Source organism: Salmo salar, chromosome 01 (assembly GCF_965601325.2).
Source record: "Salmo salar chromosome 01, fSalSal1, whole genome shotgun sequence".
NCBI classification, from domain to species: Eukaryota; Metazoa; Chordata; class Actinopteri; order Salmoniformes; family Salmonidae; genus Salmo; species Salmo salar.
This window is the reverse complement of record NC_138291.1, coordinates 76,639,027-76,657,753: the sequence shown is the minus strand read 5'-3', so window position 1 is coordinate 76,657,753 and position 18,727 is coordinate 76,639,027. Positions and strand designations below refer to the sequence as shown.

The 18,727-nt window shown below is 42.8% G+C and overlaps 1 protein-coding gene across 8 annotated transcripts in view; it reads left to right on the top strand.

The window, feature by feature from the left end:
• dlg5a (discs, large homolog 5a (Drosophila)) overlaps positions 1-18,727 on the top strand; it is a 67,914-nt gene that overhangs the window by 9,985 nt on the left and 39,202 nt on the right. For all 8 annotated transcript variants that reach the window (XR_014392690.1, XM_082976715.1, XM_082976721.1 and 5 more), the window contains exon 2: positions 14,444-14,512. Coding sequence is in view for 7 of the 8 variants with exons in the window: in XM_082976715.1 (XP_082832841.1) it covers positions 14,444-14,512 (69 nt within the window). In the remaining variant the exon portion in view is untranslated. The remainder of the gene's footprint in view (positions 1-14,443; positions 14,513-18,727) is intronic.

Sequence of the window (18,727 nt, the reverse complement as noted above, 5' to 3'; positions counted from 1 at the left end):
GGAAAATGTGGAGAGGAGGAAGTGAAAAGATGCCAGGTCCGCAGGGAGGCTAGTTTTCCTCCATTTCCGCTCGGCTGCCCGGAGCCCTGTTCTGTGAGCTCGCAATGAGTCGTCAAGCCACGGAGCAGGAGGGGAGGACCGAGCCGGTCGGGAGGATAGGGGACATAGAGTCAAAGGATGCAGAAAGGGAGGAGAGGAGGGTTGAGGAGGCAGGATTGAGCAGAGGGAAGAGATGATAGGATGGAAGAGGAGAGAGTAACAGGAGAGAGAGAGAGCGAAGGTTGCGACGGCGCAATACCATCTGAGTAGGGGCAGAGTGAGTAGTGTTGGAGGAGAGCGAGAGGGAAAAGGATACAAGGTAGTGATCGGAGACTTGGAGGGGAGTTGCAGTGAGATTAGTAGAAGAACAGCATCTAGTGAAGATGAGGTCAAGCGTATTGCCTGCCTTGTGAGTCGGGGGGGACGGTGAGAGGGTGAGGTCAAAAGAGGAGAGGAGTGGAAAGGAGGCAGAGAGAAATGAGTCAAAGGTAGATGTAGGGAGGTTAAAGTCACCCAGAACTGTGAGGGGTGAGCCATCCTCAGGAAAGGAACTTATCAAGGCGTCAAGCTCATTGATGAACTCTCCAAGGGAACCTGGAGGGCGATAAATGGTAAGGATGTTAAGCTTGAATGGGCTAGTGATTGTGACAGCATGGAATTCAAAGGAGGAGATAGTCAGATGGGTCAGGGGAGAAAGAGAGAATGTCCACTTGGGAGAGATGAGGATTCCAGTGCCACCACCCCGCTGACCAGATGCTCTCGGGGTGTGCGAGAACACGTGGTCAGACGAGGAGAGAGCAGTAGGAGTAGCAGTGTTTTCTGTGGTAATCCATGTTTCCGTCAGCGCCAAGAAGTCGAGGGACTGGAGGGTAGCATAGGCTGAGATGAACTCTGCCTTGTTGGCCGCAGACCGGCAGTTCCAGAGGCTGCCGGAGACCTGGAACTCCACGTGGGTCGTGCGCGCTGGGACCACCAGGTTAGAGTGGCAGCGGCCACGCGATGTGAAGCGTTTGTATGGCCTGTGCAGAGAGGAGAGAACAGGGATAGACCGAAACATAGTTGATAGGCTACAGGAGAGGCTACGCTAATGCAAAGGAGATTGGCATGAAAAATTAACTAAACAACTGGGGAAGCGAGAGAGCAGGGCCTCCCTCACTAACAATTCACTGAAACACTAAAACGCTAAGATATAACTTTTCTAGCTACCACTAGAAATTAAAATTGATGTAAACTACAGTGGTTCAATGTTTCCAGGAATAGGCTCAAACTTAGTTTAATCCGCTAGATAACTTGGTACAGTATTCGTCCGTGAAAACCCACCTAGTGCACCGTGTCCTATGACGCCGTAGCTAACTAGCATCCTATAACACACGGTTAGCACCAATACTTGGTAACAACAGGCTACCAATGGATCATTCGTGTCCGTGTCTAGTTCATAACGCAGAAGTAATTAAACGTTGGCTAGCTAACACAAAGTCAGTCCTGCTAGCTACACAGGTGGACTACACATCTCGAATGTTCAGAAAGTTAAGCTTACGTTGCAAAAATCTTATTGACTAAAAATGATACAGCTAGCTGGTAGGATTAGCTAGCTAGCAGTGGGCACGTTGTAGACTGTTAGAAAATGTAGCTGGCTAGCTAACCTCGATAGTTACTCTGTACTACGCCTTTATCTCATCTAACCCCCTCATCTACCACTCTCTATCTCCTCTAACCCGGTTCTGTGTTGTTTTTGTTGCACTGCTTTGGCCAGGTCGCAGTTGTAAATTAGAACTTGTTCTCAACTGGCCTACCTGGTTAAATAAAGATAAAATAAATAAAATAATAGAACCAGGTTTTTTTTTATCTTCCCTGCTCAGTCTCCTCTCCTGCTCTCTCACTCCTCTCTCTCCTACTGTTTTTCTTCTCTCTCCACCTTTCTCTCTCTCCCCTTCTATTTCATCTCTACCCCTCTGTATTTTTGCTCTCTTGCCCCTCTTTCGCTCTCTTCTCTACCTCTTTCTTTCTCTCTCCCCCATCCAGTCTCTGATGCATGACAAAAGGCCTGTGTTTCCCACCACGGTGTTTAACTTCTTACATCTAGACGTTCCGCTAGCGGAACACCGCTCCAATATCCAATGATAGGGCGTGGCGCGAAATACAAACTCCTCGAAAATCCGAAAACTTCAATTTTTCAAACATATGACTATTTTACACCATTTTAAAGACAAGACTCTCCTTTATCTAACCACACTGTCCAATTTCAAAAAGACTTTACAACGAAAGCAAAACATTAGATTATGTCAGCAGAGTACCCAGCCAGAAATAATCAGACACCCATTTTTCAAGCTAGCATATAATGTCACAAAAACCAAAACCACAGCTAAATGCAGCACTAACCTTTGATCTTCATCAGATGACACTCCTAGGACATTATGTTATACAATACATGCATGTTTTGTTCAATCAAGTTCATATTTATATAAAAAAAACTGCTTTTTACAGTAGCATGTGACGTTCAGAACTAGCATAAATTCCGGTGAATTTACTAAATTACTCACGATAAACGTTCACAAAAAACATAATTATTTTAAGAATTATAGATACAGAACTCCTTTATGCAATCGCGGTGTCCGATTTTAAAATAGCTTTTCGGTGAAAGCACATTTTGCAATATTCTGAGTAGATAGCCCGGCCATCACAGGCTAGCTATTTTGACACCCACCAAGTGTGGTACTCACCAAACTCCGATTTACTATTAGAAAAGTTTGATTACCTTTGCTGTTCTTCGTCAGAATGCACTCCCAGGACTTCTACTTAAACAACAAATGTTGGTTTGGTTCCAAATAATCCATAGTTATATCCAAATAGCGGCGTTTTGTTCGTGCGTTCAAGACACTATCCGAAGGGTAATGAAGGGTGACACAAAATTGTGACAAGAAATTTCAAAATATTCCATTACCGTACTTCGAAGCATGTCAAACGCTGTTTAAAATCAATTTTTATGCTATTTTTCTCATAAAAAAAGCGATAATATTCCGACCGGGAGACGTCCTTTCCGTTCAAAGACTCAAAATCTAAAATGGACTCTTCACGTGCACGCCCGTCTCATTGTTCTCAGATCGACCACTATCCAAATGCGCTACTGTTTTTCAGCCATGGGCTGCAAAGTCATCATTCAACGTTCTGGCGCCTTCTGAAAGCCTATGGGAGCCTCAGAAAGTGTCACGTTACAGCAGAGATCCTCTGTTTTCAATAAAGAGGCTAAAGAAGGCCAAGAAATGGTCAGAGAGGGCACTTCCTGTTTGGAATCTTCTCAGGTTTTGGCCTGCCATATGAGTTCTGTTATACTCACAGACACCATTCAAACAGTTTTAGAAACTGTAGGGTGTTTTCTATCCAAATCAAACAATTATATGCATAGTTTAGTTTCTGGGCAGGAGTAATAAACAGACTAAATCGGGTACTTTTTTTTATCTGGCCGTGAAAATACTGCCCCCTATCCATAACAGGTTAATGTCATGATAACATACTTTTGAATATATAGTGTATGTGGACACCCCTTAAAATTAGGGGATTCATCCACACCTGTTGCTGACAGGTGTATAAAATCGAGCACACATCAATGCAATCTCCATAGACAAAAATGGACAATGTCCTTACTGAAGAGCTCAGTGACTTTCAAGGTGGTATCACCATAGGATGCTAACTTTCCAACCAGTCAGTAAGTCAAATTTCTGCCCTGCTCGTGCTGCCCCGGTCAACAGTAAGTGCTGTTATTGTGAAGTCGAACTTCAGGAAGCAACAACGGCTCAGCTGTGAAGTGGTAGGCCACACAAGCTCATAGAACTGGACTGCTTAAGCTCTTAAAAATCGACTGTCCTCGGTTGCAACAATCACTACGGGTTTCCAAACTGCCTCTGGAAGCAACATCCGCACAATAACTGTTCGGGAGCTTCATGAAATTGGTTTCCATGGCCGAGCAGCTGCTCACAAGCCTAAGATCACCATGCGCAATTCGAAGCGTTTGCTGGAGTGGTATAAAGCTCGCCGCCATTGCACTCTGGAGCAGTGGAAATGCTTTCTCTGGAGTGATGAATCACACTTCACCATCTGGTAGTCTGACGGACGAATCTGGGTTTGGCAGATGCCAGGAGAACGCTGCCTGGCTGACTGCGTAGTGCCAACTGTAAAGTTTGGTGAGGGAAGAATAATGGTCTGGGGCCTTTTTTCATGGTTCGGTCTAGGCCCCTTATTTCCAGTGAAGGGAAATCTTAATGCAAAAGCATACAATGACATTCTAGATGAGTCTGTGCACAATACGAGGTCAATACAGAAATGGTTTGTCGAGATCGGTGTTGAAGATTTTGACTGGCCTGCACATAGCCCCGACCTCAACCCCCATCGAACACCTTTGGGTGTTCGATGGGGGTTTAATTGGAAAGCAACATCAGTGCCCGACTTCAATAATGCACTTGTGGCTGAATGGAGGTAAGTCCCTGCAGCAATGTTCCAACATCTAATAGAAAGCCTTCCCAGAAGAGTGGAGGCCGTTATTAGAGGTCGACCGATAATGATTTTTCAACGCCGATACCGATTATTGGAGGACCAAAAAAGGAAGCTACCGATGAATCGGCCAAAAAAATGTTTACTTTTTTTATAAATGTTTATTTATTTAATTAATTTAAAAAATAGTTTTTTTAATGTATTTATTTGTAATAATGACAATTACAACAATACTGAATGACACTTATTTTAACTTAATATAATACATCAAAATCAATTTAGTCTCAAATAAATAATGAAACATGTTCAATTTGGTTTAAATAATGCAAAAACAAAGTGTTGGAGAAGAAAGTAAAAGTGCAATATGTGCCATGTAAGAAAGCTAACGTTTAAGTTCCTTGCTCAGAACATGAGAACATATGAAAGCTGGTGGTTCCTTTTAACATGAGTCTTCAATATTCCCAGGTAAGAAGTTTTAGGTTGTAGTTATTATAGGAATTATAGGACTATTTCTCTCTCTATACCATTTGTATTTCATATACCTTTGACGATGTTCTTATAGGCACTTTAGTATTGCCAGTGTAACAGTATAGCTTCCGTCCCTCTCCTCGCTCCTACCTGTGCTCGAACCAGGAACACATCGACAACAGCCACCCTCGAAGCAGCGTTACCCATGTAGAGCAAGGGGAACAACCACTCCAAGTCTCAGAGCGAATGACGTTTGAAACGCTATTAGCGCGCACCCGCTAACTAGCTAGCCATTTCACATGGGTTACACCAGCCTAATCTCGGGGGTTGATAGGCTTGAAGTCATAAACAGCGCAATGCTTGAAGAATTGCGAAGAGCTGCTGGCAAAACGCACGAAGGTGCTGTTTGAATGAATGCTTACGAGCCTGCTGCTGCCTACCATCGCTGTCAGACTGCTCTATCAAATCACAGACTTAATTATAACATAACACACAGAAATACGAGCCTTTGGTCATTAATATGGTCAAATCCGGTAACTATCATCTCGAAAACAAAACGTTTTTCCTTTCAGTGAAATACGGAACCGTTGCTTATTTTTATCTAATGGGTGGCATCCCTAAGTCTAAATATTCCTGTTACATTGCTCAACCTTCAATGTTATGTCATAATTATGTACAATTCTGGCAAATTAATTACGACCTTTGTTAGGAGTAAATGGACTTCACACAGTTCGCAACGAGCCAGGCGGCCCAAAATGCTGCATATACCCAGACTGCTTGCATGGAACGCAAGAGAAGTGACACATTCATGTTAGCAGGCAATATTAACTAAATATGCAGGTTTAAAAATATATACTTGTGTATTGATTTTAAAGAAAGGCATTGATGTTTATGGTTAGGTACATTGGTGCAACGACAGTGCTTTCTTCGCAAATGAGCTTGTTAAATCATCATCCGTTTGTCGAAGTAGGCTGTGTTTCGATGAGAAATTGACAGGCACTGCATCGATTATATGCAACGCAGGACATGCTAGATAAACTAGTAATATCATCAACCATGTGTAGTTAACTAGTGATTATGTTAACCTCTTATGGCTAGGGGGCAGTATTTTCACGGCTGGATAAAAAACGTACCCGATTTAATCTGGTTACCACTCCTACCCAGTAACTAGAATATGCATATACTTATTACATATGGATAGAAAACACCCTAAAGTTTCTAAAACTGTTTGAATGGTGTCTGTGAGTATAACAGAACTCAAATGGCAGGTCAAAACCTGAGAGATTCCTTTACAGGAAGTGGCCTGTCTGACCATTTCTGGAACTTCTTTGCCATCTCTATCTTTTACTAAGGATCTCTGCTCTAACGTGACACTTCCTACGTCGTCCATAGGCGCTCAGAGCCCGGGAAAAACCTGAATGTCGTCATCCCAGCCCCAGGCTGAAACACATTATTGCCTTTCTCAAGTGGCCGATCAAGGGACTCTGGGCTTAGGCGCGTGACCTGGCCGCCCCCGTCTTTGTGATTTTTTTTCCCTCTGTTTGCCGAAAAGGAGATTCCCGGTCGGAATATTATCGCTTTTCTACGAGAAAAATTGCATAAAAATTGATTTTAAACAGCGGTTGACATGCTTCGAAGTACGGTAATGGAATATTTAGAATTTTTTTTGTCACGAATTGCGCCATGCGCACGACCCTTCTTTACCATTTCGGATAGTGTCTGGAACGCACGAACAAAACGCCGCTATTCGGATATAACGATGGATTATTTTGGACCAAACCAACATTTGTTAATGAAGTAGCAGTCCTGGGAGTGCATTCTGACGAAGACAACAAAGGTAATGAAACTTTTGTAATAGTAAATCGGAGTTTGATCAGGGCTAAACTTGGTCGGTGTCTAAAGCCCAGCCATCACGGCTAGCCATATCTACTGAGAATATTGCAAAATGTGCTTACACCGAAAAGCTATTTTAAAATCGGACATATCGAGTGCATAGAGGGGTTCTGTATCTATAATTCTTAAAATAATTGTTATGCTTTTTGTGAACGTTTATCGTGAGTAATTTAGTAAATTCACCGGATGTTTGCGGGGGGTATGCTAGTTCTGAACGTCACATGCTAATGTAAAAAGCTGGTTTTTGATATAAATATGAACTTGATTGAACAAAACATGTATGCATTGTATAACATAATGTCCTAGGGTTGTCATCTGATGAAGATCATCAAAGGTTAGTGCTGCATTTAGCTGTGGGTTTGTTTTTTGTGACATTATATGCTAGCTTGAAAAATGGGTGTCTGATTATTTCTGGCTTGGTACTCTGCTGACATAATCTAATGTTTTGCTTTCGCTGTAAAGCCTTTTTGAAATCGGACAGTGTGGTTAGATAAAGGAGAGTCTTGTCTTTAAAATGCTGTGAAATAGTCATATGTTTGAAAAATTGAAGTTTTTGCATTTTTGAGGAATTTGTAATTCGCGCCACGCCTATCATTGGATATTGGAGCAGGTGTTCCGCTAGCGGAATGTCTAGTTAAGATTGATAGTTTTTTATAAGATAAGTTTAATGCTAGCTTGCAACTTACCTTGGCTTCTTGCTGCCCTCGCGTAACAGGTAGTCAGCCTGCCACGCAGGCTCCTCGTGGAGTGCAATGTAAGGCAGGTGGTTAGAGCGTTGGACTAGTAACCGGAAGGTTGCAAAAACGAATCCCCCCTGAACAAGGCAGTTAACTCCCGTTCCTAGGCCGTCATTGAAAATAAGAATGTGTTCTTAATCTGACTTGCCTAGTTAAATAAAGGTGTGTGATAAAATTGGCAAATCTGTGGCCAAAAATACCGATTATCGATTGTTCTGAAAACTGAAATCGGCCCTAATTAATCGGCCATTCCGATTAATCGGCCGACCTCTAGCCATTATATCAGCAAAGGGGGGGGGAGACAAACTCCCTATTAATGCACATGATTTTGAAATTAGATGTTTGACGAGCAGCTGTCCATATACTTTTGTTCATGTATTGTGCTTACTTGCATTGTTCATAAAGGAGCTACAGTATCGCTCAGGGTTCTGCTCTCAGAGAAAATTTTTGAGAATTCAAGATTACCTTCAGAATTTACAGATTACATCATCTGTTCAGAATATGACACAACTGCATGCCAATGTAAAGCTATAGCCTAATGACTATACGCTTAGTACATTGCCAAGTGGTCACAGCATTCTGCTGCTCCCTGGCATTTGATGCATCTGATTGGCTAGAGAATGCGCAAACCTGGAGAAGTGTTTCACTAGTCGAAAGACAAGGATGAAATGCAGCAGGACTACATCCCCCAGAGGACCAGTGCTGTTCACCTCTGGGTAGAGTCATGAGCTTCTATCCTATTTCAGTTTTTGCTGCTCTTCAACATTTTTGATGGACCTTAGGCACTTGGGCTTCACCCCAGACAATGTCTTTCTATTAGAGGGGCGGAGATCAGACTCTCTACCCCAGCCTAGTCCCAGATCTATTAAGCGCCACCTTGCACTTAGCATAAAGATGACTAAATGCCAGCGACTATAGGAGTTGGGCGATACAGCTCTTGAGAGATCTAGGTCCAGGCTGACTTCAGCCAGCCTCGACGACTTCAGTGCTCACAGATCTGAAGTGGCTGGATTTGTATAAGAAGGATGGTGATCATGGCACGTTGTATGGAAGTTCCTCCACCATGTTTTTCTCCTATCAAGGTATACACAGATGTTTGAATATTGAATAATTGTCGTTTAGGATGATTTGTTCCCAAGCAGTAATGGTGTGTTACACCGCTATACAGCAGACGGCTGCTCAGTGATGACTTTTAGCTCTTTTATTTAGCAAAATTAGTTTAGTTTGAATTTCAGTCCTGAGGAAAAGACTAGGTACGACTCTTGAGTGGTCTCAGATTTGTTTAGCCTGCGTTCGTTAGTTAGGCCATGCCATGTACTGGGTGGGATTCAGAAGGGCGCAATGTTGCAAAACATTTTTGCATGGTATTACAAACTCTAATTGGACAAGTTCAGCGGTGCAACTAAAACAGGAGTTTCTGTTGGACAAATTCAGGTTATGTACCTCCGTTTTGTTTATGCTTGATTCCGTTTTAGAAACCATTTGCAACAGAATCAATGTAATGAATACGCCCCTTGTAGTACCTCCCAGTTTCAAAATGTTTTCCTTCTGTTGACCACGACCCTGGAGACTCTTCTGGTCATGTGGCTCAGCAGCCATTGTCTCACTCCCCAGAATCCTGGCCCTTGGTGCCACTGCCATGCAGGGCCTTGTGAGAGACAGACCCCCTAGCCAGACAAGTGGTCTTTTCTCTCTCTATAACACACACACACAGTTTGTTCTTGAATTCAGACACAAAGTGAGAGGAGCTGATGGTGGTTAATACAGAATAGCAGAGTATTATTTTTGGAATGTAACAATAACCTTCTCCAACAGCCACTGAAGTTTTCTTCTCCTCAGGAAGAGAATATCTTGCATCTGATCGGTAGTTTCAGTTGTCAAGGTCTTAAGATAGAAAGTGTTTTGAAATGGCAGAATCTGATTCCTTACATTTTGGGTAGTTGGTGCATTTTTAGATAAGATAATTCTCTGGGTCCCTTCATACATTTTTTTTAGTCACAGTTGACTCTTCTCTCTGATAAGGATGGGGTAACACTGTCGTTCCTTGCCACTCTTCTTATTATCGTCACGCTGCAGAATTTAGTGTTCCTCTACTTCAGGGAAGGGAAAGATAATCTGGTCGTAAGGAACAACTGTTGGCCCTGGATGGGAGGGGGGAGCAGAGTGGGGAGAGGGAGGATGGAGAGGAGTGATAGACGGAGGGGAGGAGGAGAAGATGGGGGGCAAAGATGAAATGGAGAGTGAGGGGAGACTTGATTAAGGGAGATGATGAGAAGCTTCAGAGTTGTGGAGGGGGAGCAAGGAGGATAGAATGGAGGGGGAGTAGTGGAGCCCCCAAGGCAGAGCCAGGGTTCCCCTGACCTAGTTAAAGACATGGGGGGAGTCAGGAAGGGGAGAGGAGCCTTTGTTCTGGTATCCCTGACTGTCTACCATCAGCTCAGCTCTCATGTTACTATATACTACTGGATCTCTACTATCATCACATCCACACGCTGTGAGTAGTAGTAGTAGGCTGTAACTCACCTCTGGGTAATTACAGTAGCTAGTGGCTTCGTCTGCACTTGAGGACCATATAGCTTGGTGAAACCAGACTGAACACTGCACTCAAAGTGAAGTGAAATAATAGTGAAACCTTTGCCTTTTGTTAAGTCAGGTAATAAATCAGGTGAAAGGAGACTGGAGTGCCACTTTAATGCCCCTTCATTGAATGAGTGTGACAGTGCTGCAGCAGTCTCAGCTCCAGTGGCTAATACAGGCCTAGATGTTGTTTCATGGCTACAGTGTGTTTTGAAGGTGTGTTGAGACTGCAGTTAACTTCCAGACTGTCAGGATAGATCTGTAGTAAGGCTGTGAAAGTTTAAATGAAATTGGGATCTTTAACATTTAAGAAAAATCCCTAATGGGAAAAATGATGCGAGTGTGTCTTCAGTCTGTTGCGTGCAGTTTATTCTAGCCTGTTCAATGATGATGGGCCCTGCTTTACAGCTTTTGATTGCCGATAGATGGGCCGAGTGTGTGTGTGTGGTGGCCAACATGCCTATACTATGCCCCTCCCCTCTCTCGCCGTCCCTTGCTAGCTTGCTATGAAAAGATGCAAGTGTTTGTGTTCTCTGCAACAAATCAGTTTCCTACGTTCCAAAAATACAGAATTTTAAGTTGATTGTTAGCGGAAGATGTATTTCTTTCTACTAAATGTCTTGGTAAATCACAGTATTCAACAAACTTTAAGGTACATTTTTAGGAGAGGGTAGTCTGGGCGCAGGCAGTTTGAGATTATTTGATTGACAGTTCTGGTCGCCTTGTGATGGCCTGTCCTGCTTCGGAAGCGGCATTCCTTTACAGACAAGTAAAATGCCTTTTCAGAGAAGGTTTTGTGTCGGCATTTAAACAAACATGCCGTAGCTGATGCGCTTTCAAGGCTATATGACTAGTAGAGAGAGAATTTATTTTTACCCCCTTTTTCTCCCCAATTTCGTGATTACGATCTTGTCTCATCCTCCGACACATGATCTGCCAAGCTGCTCTTCTTAACACACGCCAGCTTAACCCGGAAGCCAGCTGCACCAATGTGTCAAAGGAAACACCGTTCAACTGACGACCGAAGTCAGACTGCAGGCACTCAGCCCGCCACAAGAAGTCGCTAGAGCGCGATGAGCTAAGTAAACCCTCCCTTAACCTGGACGACGCTGGCCCAATTGTGCGCCTCCCTATGGGACTCCCGGTCACAGCCGGTAATATCACAGCCTGGGATTGAACCCCAGGCTGTATTTATGCTGCGACACTGCAATGCAGTGCCCAAGACCGCTGCGCCACTCGGAAGGCGATTTTTCTCATTGAAATGGAAAACCGATCAAATAATTGCTGTTAACATTAAGCTACATTTTCCATTTGTCACATCCCTTATCTGTAGGAATGGGACCTGGATGTCACATTGCATCGCTCAAGGATTGACACTGACTGGCATAAGGTGTATTCTCCAAGGTCGCATTCAGAATTCTTCCTAAAGTGTGCTTTGCTCACTCACCCTCAGTGATTTAAAAGCATTGGATTTTGGTGAACGTGTGCACACTTCGGGTTGCATTCTGATTCCCCACACTTCTTCCCAAAGTGTCCATTTACTCACACCCCCCCTCATGGCGCGTGCACACTTCAGTATAGAAGGGCAGAGAATTGGACTGTCTGCAGCCTAAGTGCCGACCACTAGATCTTTTGCAGCTCTAATTCATGTACTATTTATTGATGCTGTCAGCTTGTTTACAAATGAACGGCCCGGCTGAAAAGGGCTGAAGTCTAATTGCTATTGTTGATAAATGGCCTGTTGGAGAGGTCTATCGCTGCTGACCCCTTCACCACTAGATGGCCTACTGCCATTCAATATCTATTCTGCATCATTGACCTGCTAAAAGAGACTTAGTGTATACTGTTGCCACTACACACAGTATTCAGAATTTAGTTCATTTCTATGCTCTTTCTCAATGTCCATATTGTATGTTATACCATCTATATCTGTTGAAGTGGGAACAGCATAGGAGAGGCCAGCCGCTAGCGTTTTGGACAAATTAAATCTGTACTGAGCAGTGATGATTATTACACCGAAGTGATTTTGGTCTAAGCAATGTGGCATGACATGCTGGTCCCAGAGGAGACAAATAACTGAGAGTCTCTATTTTGGTGTCCTGGGGCTGGCTTTTTCAAATCACATCTCCCAGCCCTGTTTAATCCCTAGCCCTATAATGAACTTTGATTTGTTGCATTGGTAAAAAAATATATATTTCTGGCAAATGGCCTCAGACTTCCATGTAAGATGATGGATTATCTGCTAACTGAGGAGCAGGAGTTCTTGTGTTATATATATATTTTTTTTTAACTTCACTTCACACTGGTCTTCAATATCTGACACAAGTTTAGAAAGTTGTAGCCCACTACTTTTTAAATGTAAGCTGGGAGAATGTGTGTAACGAGTGTAGGAGCTGCCTGCCTGCCTTCAGTGTGCAGCAGAGGTGTAGTAGGCTCTGCCTGGTTCTCATGTCAAGCTGCTCTGAATGTGTTCCACAGTGGAGAGCAGCAGCAGCAGAGAGAGCAGTGAGCACAGAGCTTCAGGGAGTGTCAGAACAGATTAAAAGCGAGTCTCTTCTCTTCTACCACCATTTTTATTTCTCTCTTTTCTCTCTATTCCGCTTTCTCACTCGCTATATATATATATGTATGTACACTGAGAATCTCAGTGAGGGAGAGAACCTGAGCTGCAGGGTTGGTGTTGTAAGGACTTTAGCTGACACAGCAGGGTGGGAAGGACACTGATGGACATCTGGGATAGTGGGATTTGATCGATGACCTCTTGACGTTATCTCTCCCCTTGGTGTGCGTCATGACTGGGTTTTTAGAGGACAAACTAATTGCAGTCTTATAGCGGCTTGATGTGACAGACACATCCTAGTTGATCGCAATATAGCTATTAGGCTATTTAGAACCAGCTATTGTATATCTGTTTGACTTCTTAACACTAAGAGCACTAAACTTTGTCTATATATGCTGTTCTATGGCAAACCTTTTAACTTATTCTTATAGACGACATCAACAATGCCTGCTAATTCAATATTTCCTGAACTGTAAAAATCCCAAAGTGGGACACTGAAAATGACGACATTCTAAGAACTCTACAACTCCACAAAGGGTTATACCCATGATATGTTTATGTGGCCCTTTGGAAAAGGCAGTCCATTTGCTACTGCAGCTAGAACTGTGATGTGCAGCAGAATGACACATACTATATCCCCCCCCCCCCCCCCTCCTCGACATGGAATATCCCTGGGCTTAGCAGTGTGCAGCACTATGCAAATAGGGCATCATTGTCCTGAGTCCCGTCTCCATGTGCTGCTTAACTTAGAAAGGAGAAAATCACATTCTAACCACGTTACACTCTGCTTGTCTAGCAGGGACATACGGGGAAGATACATCAAAGCAATGTACTAGGTGCATGGAGAAGGGACATGAATAAAGAGGAATCCTGAGTTAAGAACTAGGATTCCAGAAATACAGGAGAAAATATATGTATAATGCATGACCGAAGGTATGTGGACACGTGCTTGTCGACCATCTCATTCCAAAATCATGGGCATTAATATGGAGTTAGTGTCTCTCCCCCCCCCCCCCCCCCCCCTTGCTGCTATAACAGCCTCCAATCTTCTGGGAAGGCTTTCTACTAGATGTTGGAACATTGCTGCAGGGACTTCCGTTCAGCTACAAGAGCATTAGTGACGTCGGGGACTGATGTTGGCCGATTAGGCCTGGCTCCCAGTCGGCGTTCCAATTCATCCCAAAGATGTTCGATGGGGTTCAGGTCAGGGCTTCTGTGCAGGCCAGCACTCGGCGTCCCCGTTCTGCACTTACAGTTGACCGGGGCAGCTCTAGCAGGCCAGAAATTTGACGAACTGACCTGTTGGAAAGGTGGCATCCATTGAGGGTGCCACGTTGAAAGTCACTTAGCTCTTCAGTTCGGGCCATTCTACTGCCAGTGTTTGTCTATACAGATTGCATGGATGTGTCCTTGATTTTATACACCTGTCAGCAATGGGTGTGGCTGAAATAGCTGAATCCACTAATTTCACTAATCCACATACTTTTGTGTGTATGTGGTGTATTTTTCAATATATTTCATGCAGATTTGTATTGTGTTATGAAGCTCAAGTTACACTAATTCATCATCGATTGGCAAACCAATCATTTCAAGGACTTGAAGGATAAGCGCATATAATTTCAGGATTTTCTTTTTTACTGATTACTGATGTTGTCTCTTCTTCCCCATATCACTCGCTCTGCAGGCTCTACATACAGTGTTCTCTCCACCATGCCCTCAGACTCTGAGAGTAGCAGTTCCCTAAGCAGTGTCGGTAAGTATGAGGCCAAGGCGTGCGTGTGTGTGTGTGTAATCCAAGTCATGATTTCGGTAGTCTCAATGCCTCTCAGTGCAGCTTTGTTTATACCAGAATAACCTCACTAGTCCAATAAAACATCTTTCACTAAAGACGCATTAGTGCTTGCCAATGCACCCTACGGCAGCCCACCTGGCCAATCTCTCTCCTTTCTCTCGTCCATGAGTTTAGTTCACCATGCTACCTCCTTAACATGCACACTCAATTACTCACTCTTGCTACCAGAGCTTGACAGTGGTCCAAATGTAACAGCCAGTACGTCACTGGCTGTTACATAAACCCTTAAGGGCCCAACCTGGTGCCAAGGATCCTCTGAGTTCCTCCCTCCCTGCCTGTCGGTCTGTCTGTTGGCCTGGCCCGCTCCTTCTGTTTCTGTTCTAGGAAAGCGGGAGGGAGGTAGAGAGAGAGGGGGTCTGCTGCCTGTCTGTTGGCCTCCCTGACAGGCCCGCTCCTACTGTTTCTGTTCTGGGAAGAGTGGGGAGGAGGAGGCTTGTGAAAGGGGAGATCCAATAATTTCACATAAGTGGTCGCAAGGAAGAGACACAAAGAAAGGTAGCTGTTTTTAAAGTATTGGGCCCCGAGCATGGCAGACATTTTATAACCGTGGCTAAGGGAACATGGCTAGAATGAAATTATTAATTTCAGTAGTAAGTAAGCATTTCACGGTAAGGTCTACACGCGCTTGTGAGAAATAAAATTTGATTTGAATATTCATCTTCTACTCAATTACTTACAAAGACCTTTCTTACTCTTTTTGAATGACTGCACAAATGCGTTGGTTAACCTTTCTGGGAAGGGCGTTCCGCTAGCGGAACACCTGGCCTACAGCCAGTGAAATTGCAGGGCGCCAAATTCAAACAGAAATCTCATAATTAAAGTTCCTCAAACATACAAGTATTATACACCATTTTAAAGAAACTTCTCTTTAATCCAACCACAGTGTCCGATTTCAAAAAGGCTTTACGGTGAAAGCACACCATGCGATTATGTTAGGTCAGCGCCTAGCCACAAAAAACCATACAGCCATTTTCCAAAGAAGGAGACGTGTCACAAAAGTCAGAAATAGCATTAAAATTCATCACAAACTTTTGATCTTCATCTGGTAGCACTCCCAGGACTCCATGTTAGACAATAAATGTTTGTTTTGTTCGATAAAGTTCATCTTTATGTCCAAAAACGTCATTTGAAATTGGCGTGTTATGTTCAGAAATGCATTGTCTCAAACAAACATCCGGTGAAAATGCAGATTCACATCAAATTACAGAAATACTCATCATAAACATTGATATAAGATACAAGTGTTATACATACGATTAAAGATACACTTCTTGTTAATCCAGCCGCTGTGTCCGATTTCAAAACAGTCTTTACGGTGAAAGCACACCATGCGATTATGTTAGATCAGCGCCTAGCCACAAAAACCATACAGCCATTTTCCAACCAAGGAGAGGTGTCACAAAAGTCAGAAATAGCATTAAAATTAATCACTTACCTTTGATCTTCATCTGATGGCACTCCCAGGTCTCCATGTTAGACAATAAATGTTCGATAAAGTTCATCTTTATGTCCAAATACCTCCTTTTTGTTCACGTTTAGTCCCGTAATCCAAATGCACAAAGTCTAGACAAAGTCAAAAAAGTTCCATTTGAGTTTGTAGAAACATGTCAAACGATGTTTCTGATCAATTCTTAGGGTGTTTTTATCATAAATAATGTTTCAACCGGACAATACTGTTTTCATTAGAAAGTAAAGGGGCTCGCGTATGACTAAACTAAAGGCTTTCACCTGGGCCATCTGCTTAGAGTGCTCTTATTCGCTCCCCTTTCACAATAGATGCCTGAAACAACTTCTAAGGACTGTTGACATCTAGTGGAAGCCTTAGGAAGTGCAATCTGACCCCACAGACACTGGATATTTGATAGGCATTCACTTAAACTACAAACCTCAGAATTCCCACTTCCTGGTTGGAATTTTCTCAGGTTTTTGCCTGCCATATGAGTTCTGTTATACTCAGACATTATTTTAACAGTTTCAGAAACTTTAGAGTGTTCTCTATCCAAATCTACTAATTATATGCATATTCTAGCTTCTGGGCCTGAGTAACGGGCAGTTTACTCTGGGCACGCTTTTCATCCAAACTTCCCAATGCTGCCCCCTAAAGAGTTAACCTCTTAGTGACCCCTTAACACGCGAATCCCGTTAGCGGGATCGATTTGACAACAGCCAGTGAAATAGCACAGCGCCAAATTCAAAAAACGAAAATCTCATAATTCATATTTCTCACACATACAAGTATTATACATCATTTTAAAGATAAGATTCTCGTTAATCTAACCACAGTGTCCGATTTCAAAAAGACTTGACGGCGAAAGCAAAACATTAGATTATGTTAGGACATCACCTAAACAAGAAAAGCCAAACAGCCATTTTCCAAGTAAGGAGAGGTGTCACAAAAACCAGAAATACAGCTAGAATTAATCACTTACCTTTGACGATCTTCATCAGTTGACACTCCCAGGACTCAATGTTACACAATGCATGCATGTTTTGTTTGATAAAGTTCATATTTATATCCAAATCCATTTTAGATTGGCGCGTGATGTTCAGAAAATGTTTTGCCACAAACTTCTGGTGATTTTGCAGAGAGCCACATCAATTTACAGAAATACTCATCATAAACGTTGATAAAATATTCAACAGTTAACCTCTCTAGGGTATGTGGGACGAAATCGTCCCACTTACTCAACAGCCAGTGGAATCCCGTGGCACGATATTCAAATACCTTAGAAATGCTATTACTTCAATTTCTCAAACATATGACTATTTTACACCATTTTAAAGACAAGACTCTCGTTAATCTAACCACACTGTCCGATTTCAAAAAGGCTTTACAACGAAAGCAAAACATTAGATTATGTCAGCAGAGTACCCAGCCAGAAATAATCAGACACCCATTTTTCAAGCTAGCATATGTCACAAAAACCAAAACCACAGCTAAATGCAGCACTAACCTTCGATGATCTTCATCAGATGACAATCCTAGGACATTATGTTATACAATACATGCATGTTTTGTTCAATCAAGTTCATATTTATATCAAAAACCAGCTTTTTACATTAGCATGTGACGTTCAGAACTAGCATACCCACCGCAAACTTCCGATGAATTTACTAAATTACTCACGATAAACGTTCACAAAAAACATAACAATTATTTTAAGAATTATAGATACAGAACTCCTTTATGCAATCGCGGTGTCCGATTTTAAAATAGCTTTTCGGCAAAAGCACATTTTGCAATATTCTGAGTAGATAGCTCGCCATCACGGGCTAGCTATTTTGACACCCACCAAGTTTGGTACTCACCAAACTCAGATTTACTATAAGAAAAATTGGATTACCTTTGCTGTTCATCGTCAGAATGCACTCCCAGGACTTCTACTTCATCCACAAATGTTGTTTTGGTTAAAAATAATCCATAGTTATGTTCAAATATCCTCTGTTTTGTTCTTGCGTTCAAGACACTATCCGAACGGTGACGCGCATCGTGACAAAAACATTCCAAATATTCCATTACTGTACTTCGAAGCATGTCAAACGCTGTTTAAAATCAATTTTTATGCGATTTTTCTCGTAAAAAAGCGACAATATTCCGACCGGGAGACGACCTTTCCGTTCAAAGACTCAAAATCTAAAATGGACTCTTCACGTGTACGCGCGCGCCCGTCTCATTGTTCTCAGATCGACCACTATCCAAATGCGCTACTGTTTTTCAGCCAGGGACAGCAGAGTCATCATTCAACGTTCTGGCGCCTTCTGAGAGCCTATGGGAGCCTTAGAAAGTGTCACGTTACAGCAGAGATCCTTTGTTTTCAATAGAGTGTAGAAGGCCAAGAAATGGTCAGAGAGGGCACTTCCTGTACAGAATCTTCTCAGGTTTTGGCCTGCCATATGAGTTCTGTTATACTCACAGACACCATTCAAACTGTTTTAGAAGCTTTAGGGTGTTTTCTATCCAAATCAAACAAGTATATGCATATTCTAGTTTCTGGGCAGTAGTAATAACGAGATTAAATCGGGTACGTTTTTTATCCGGATGTGAAAATACTGCCCCCTACCCTAGAGAGGTTAATGAAAGAATTATAGATAAACGTCTCCTTAATGCAACCGCAG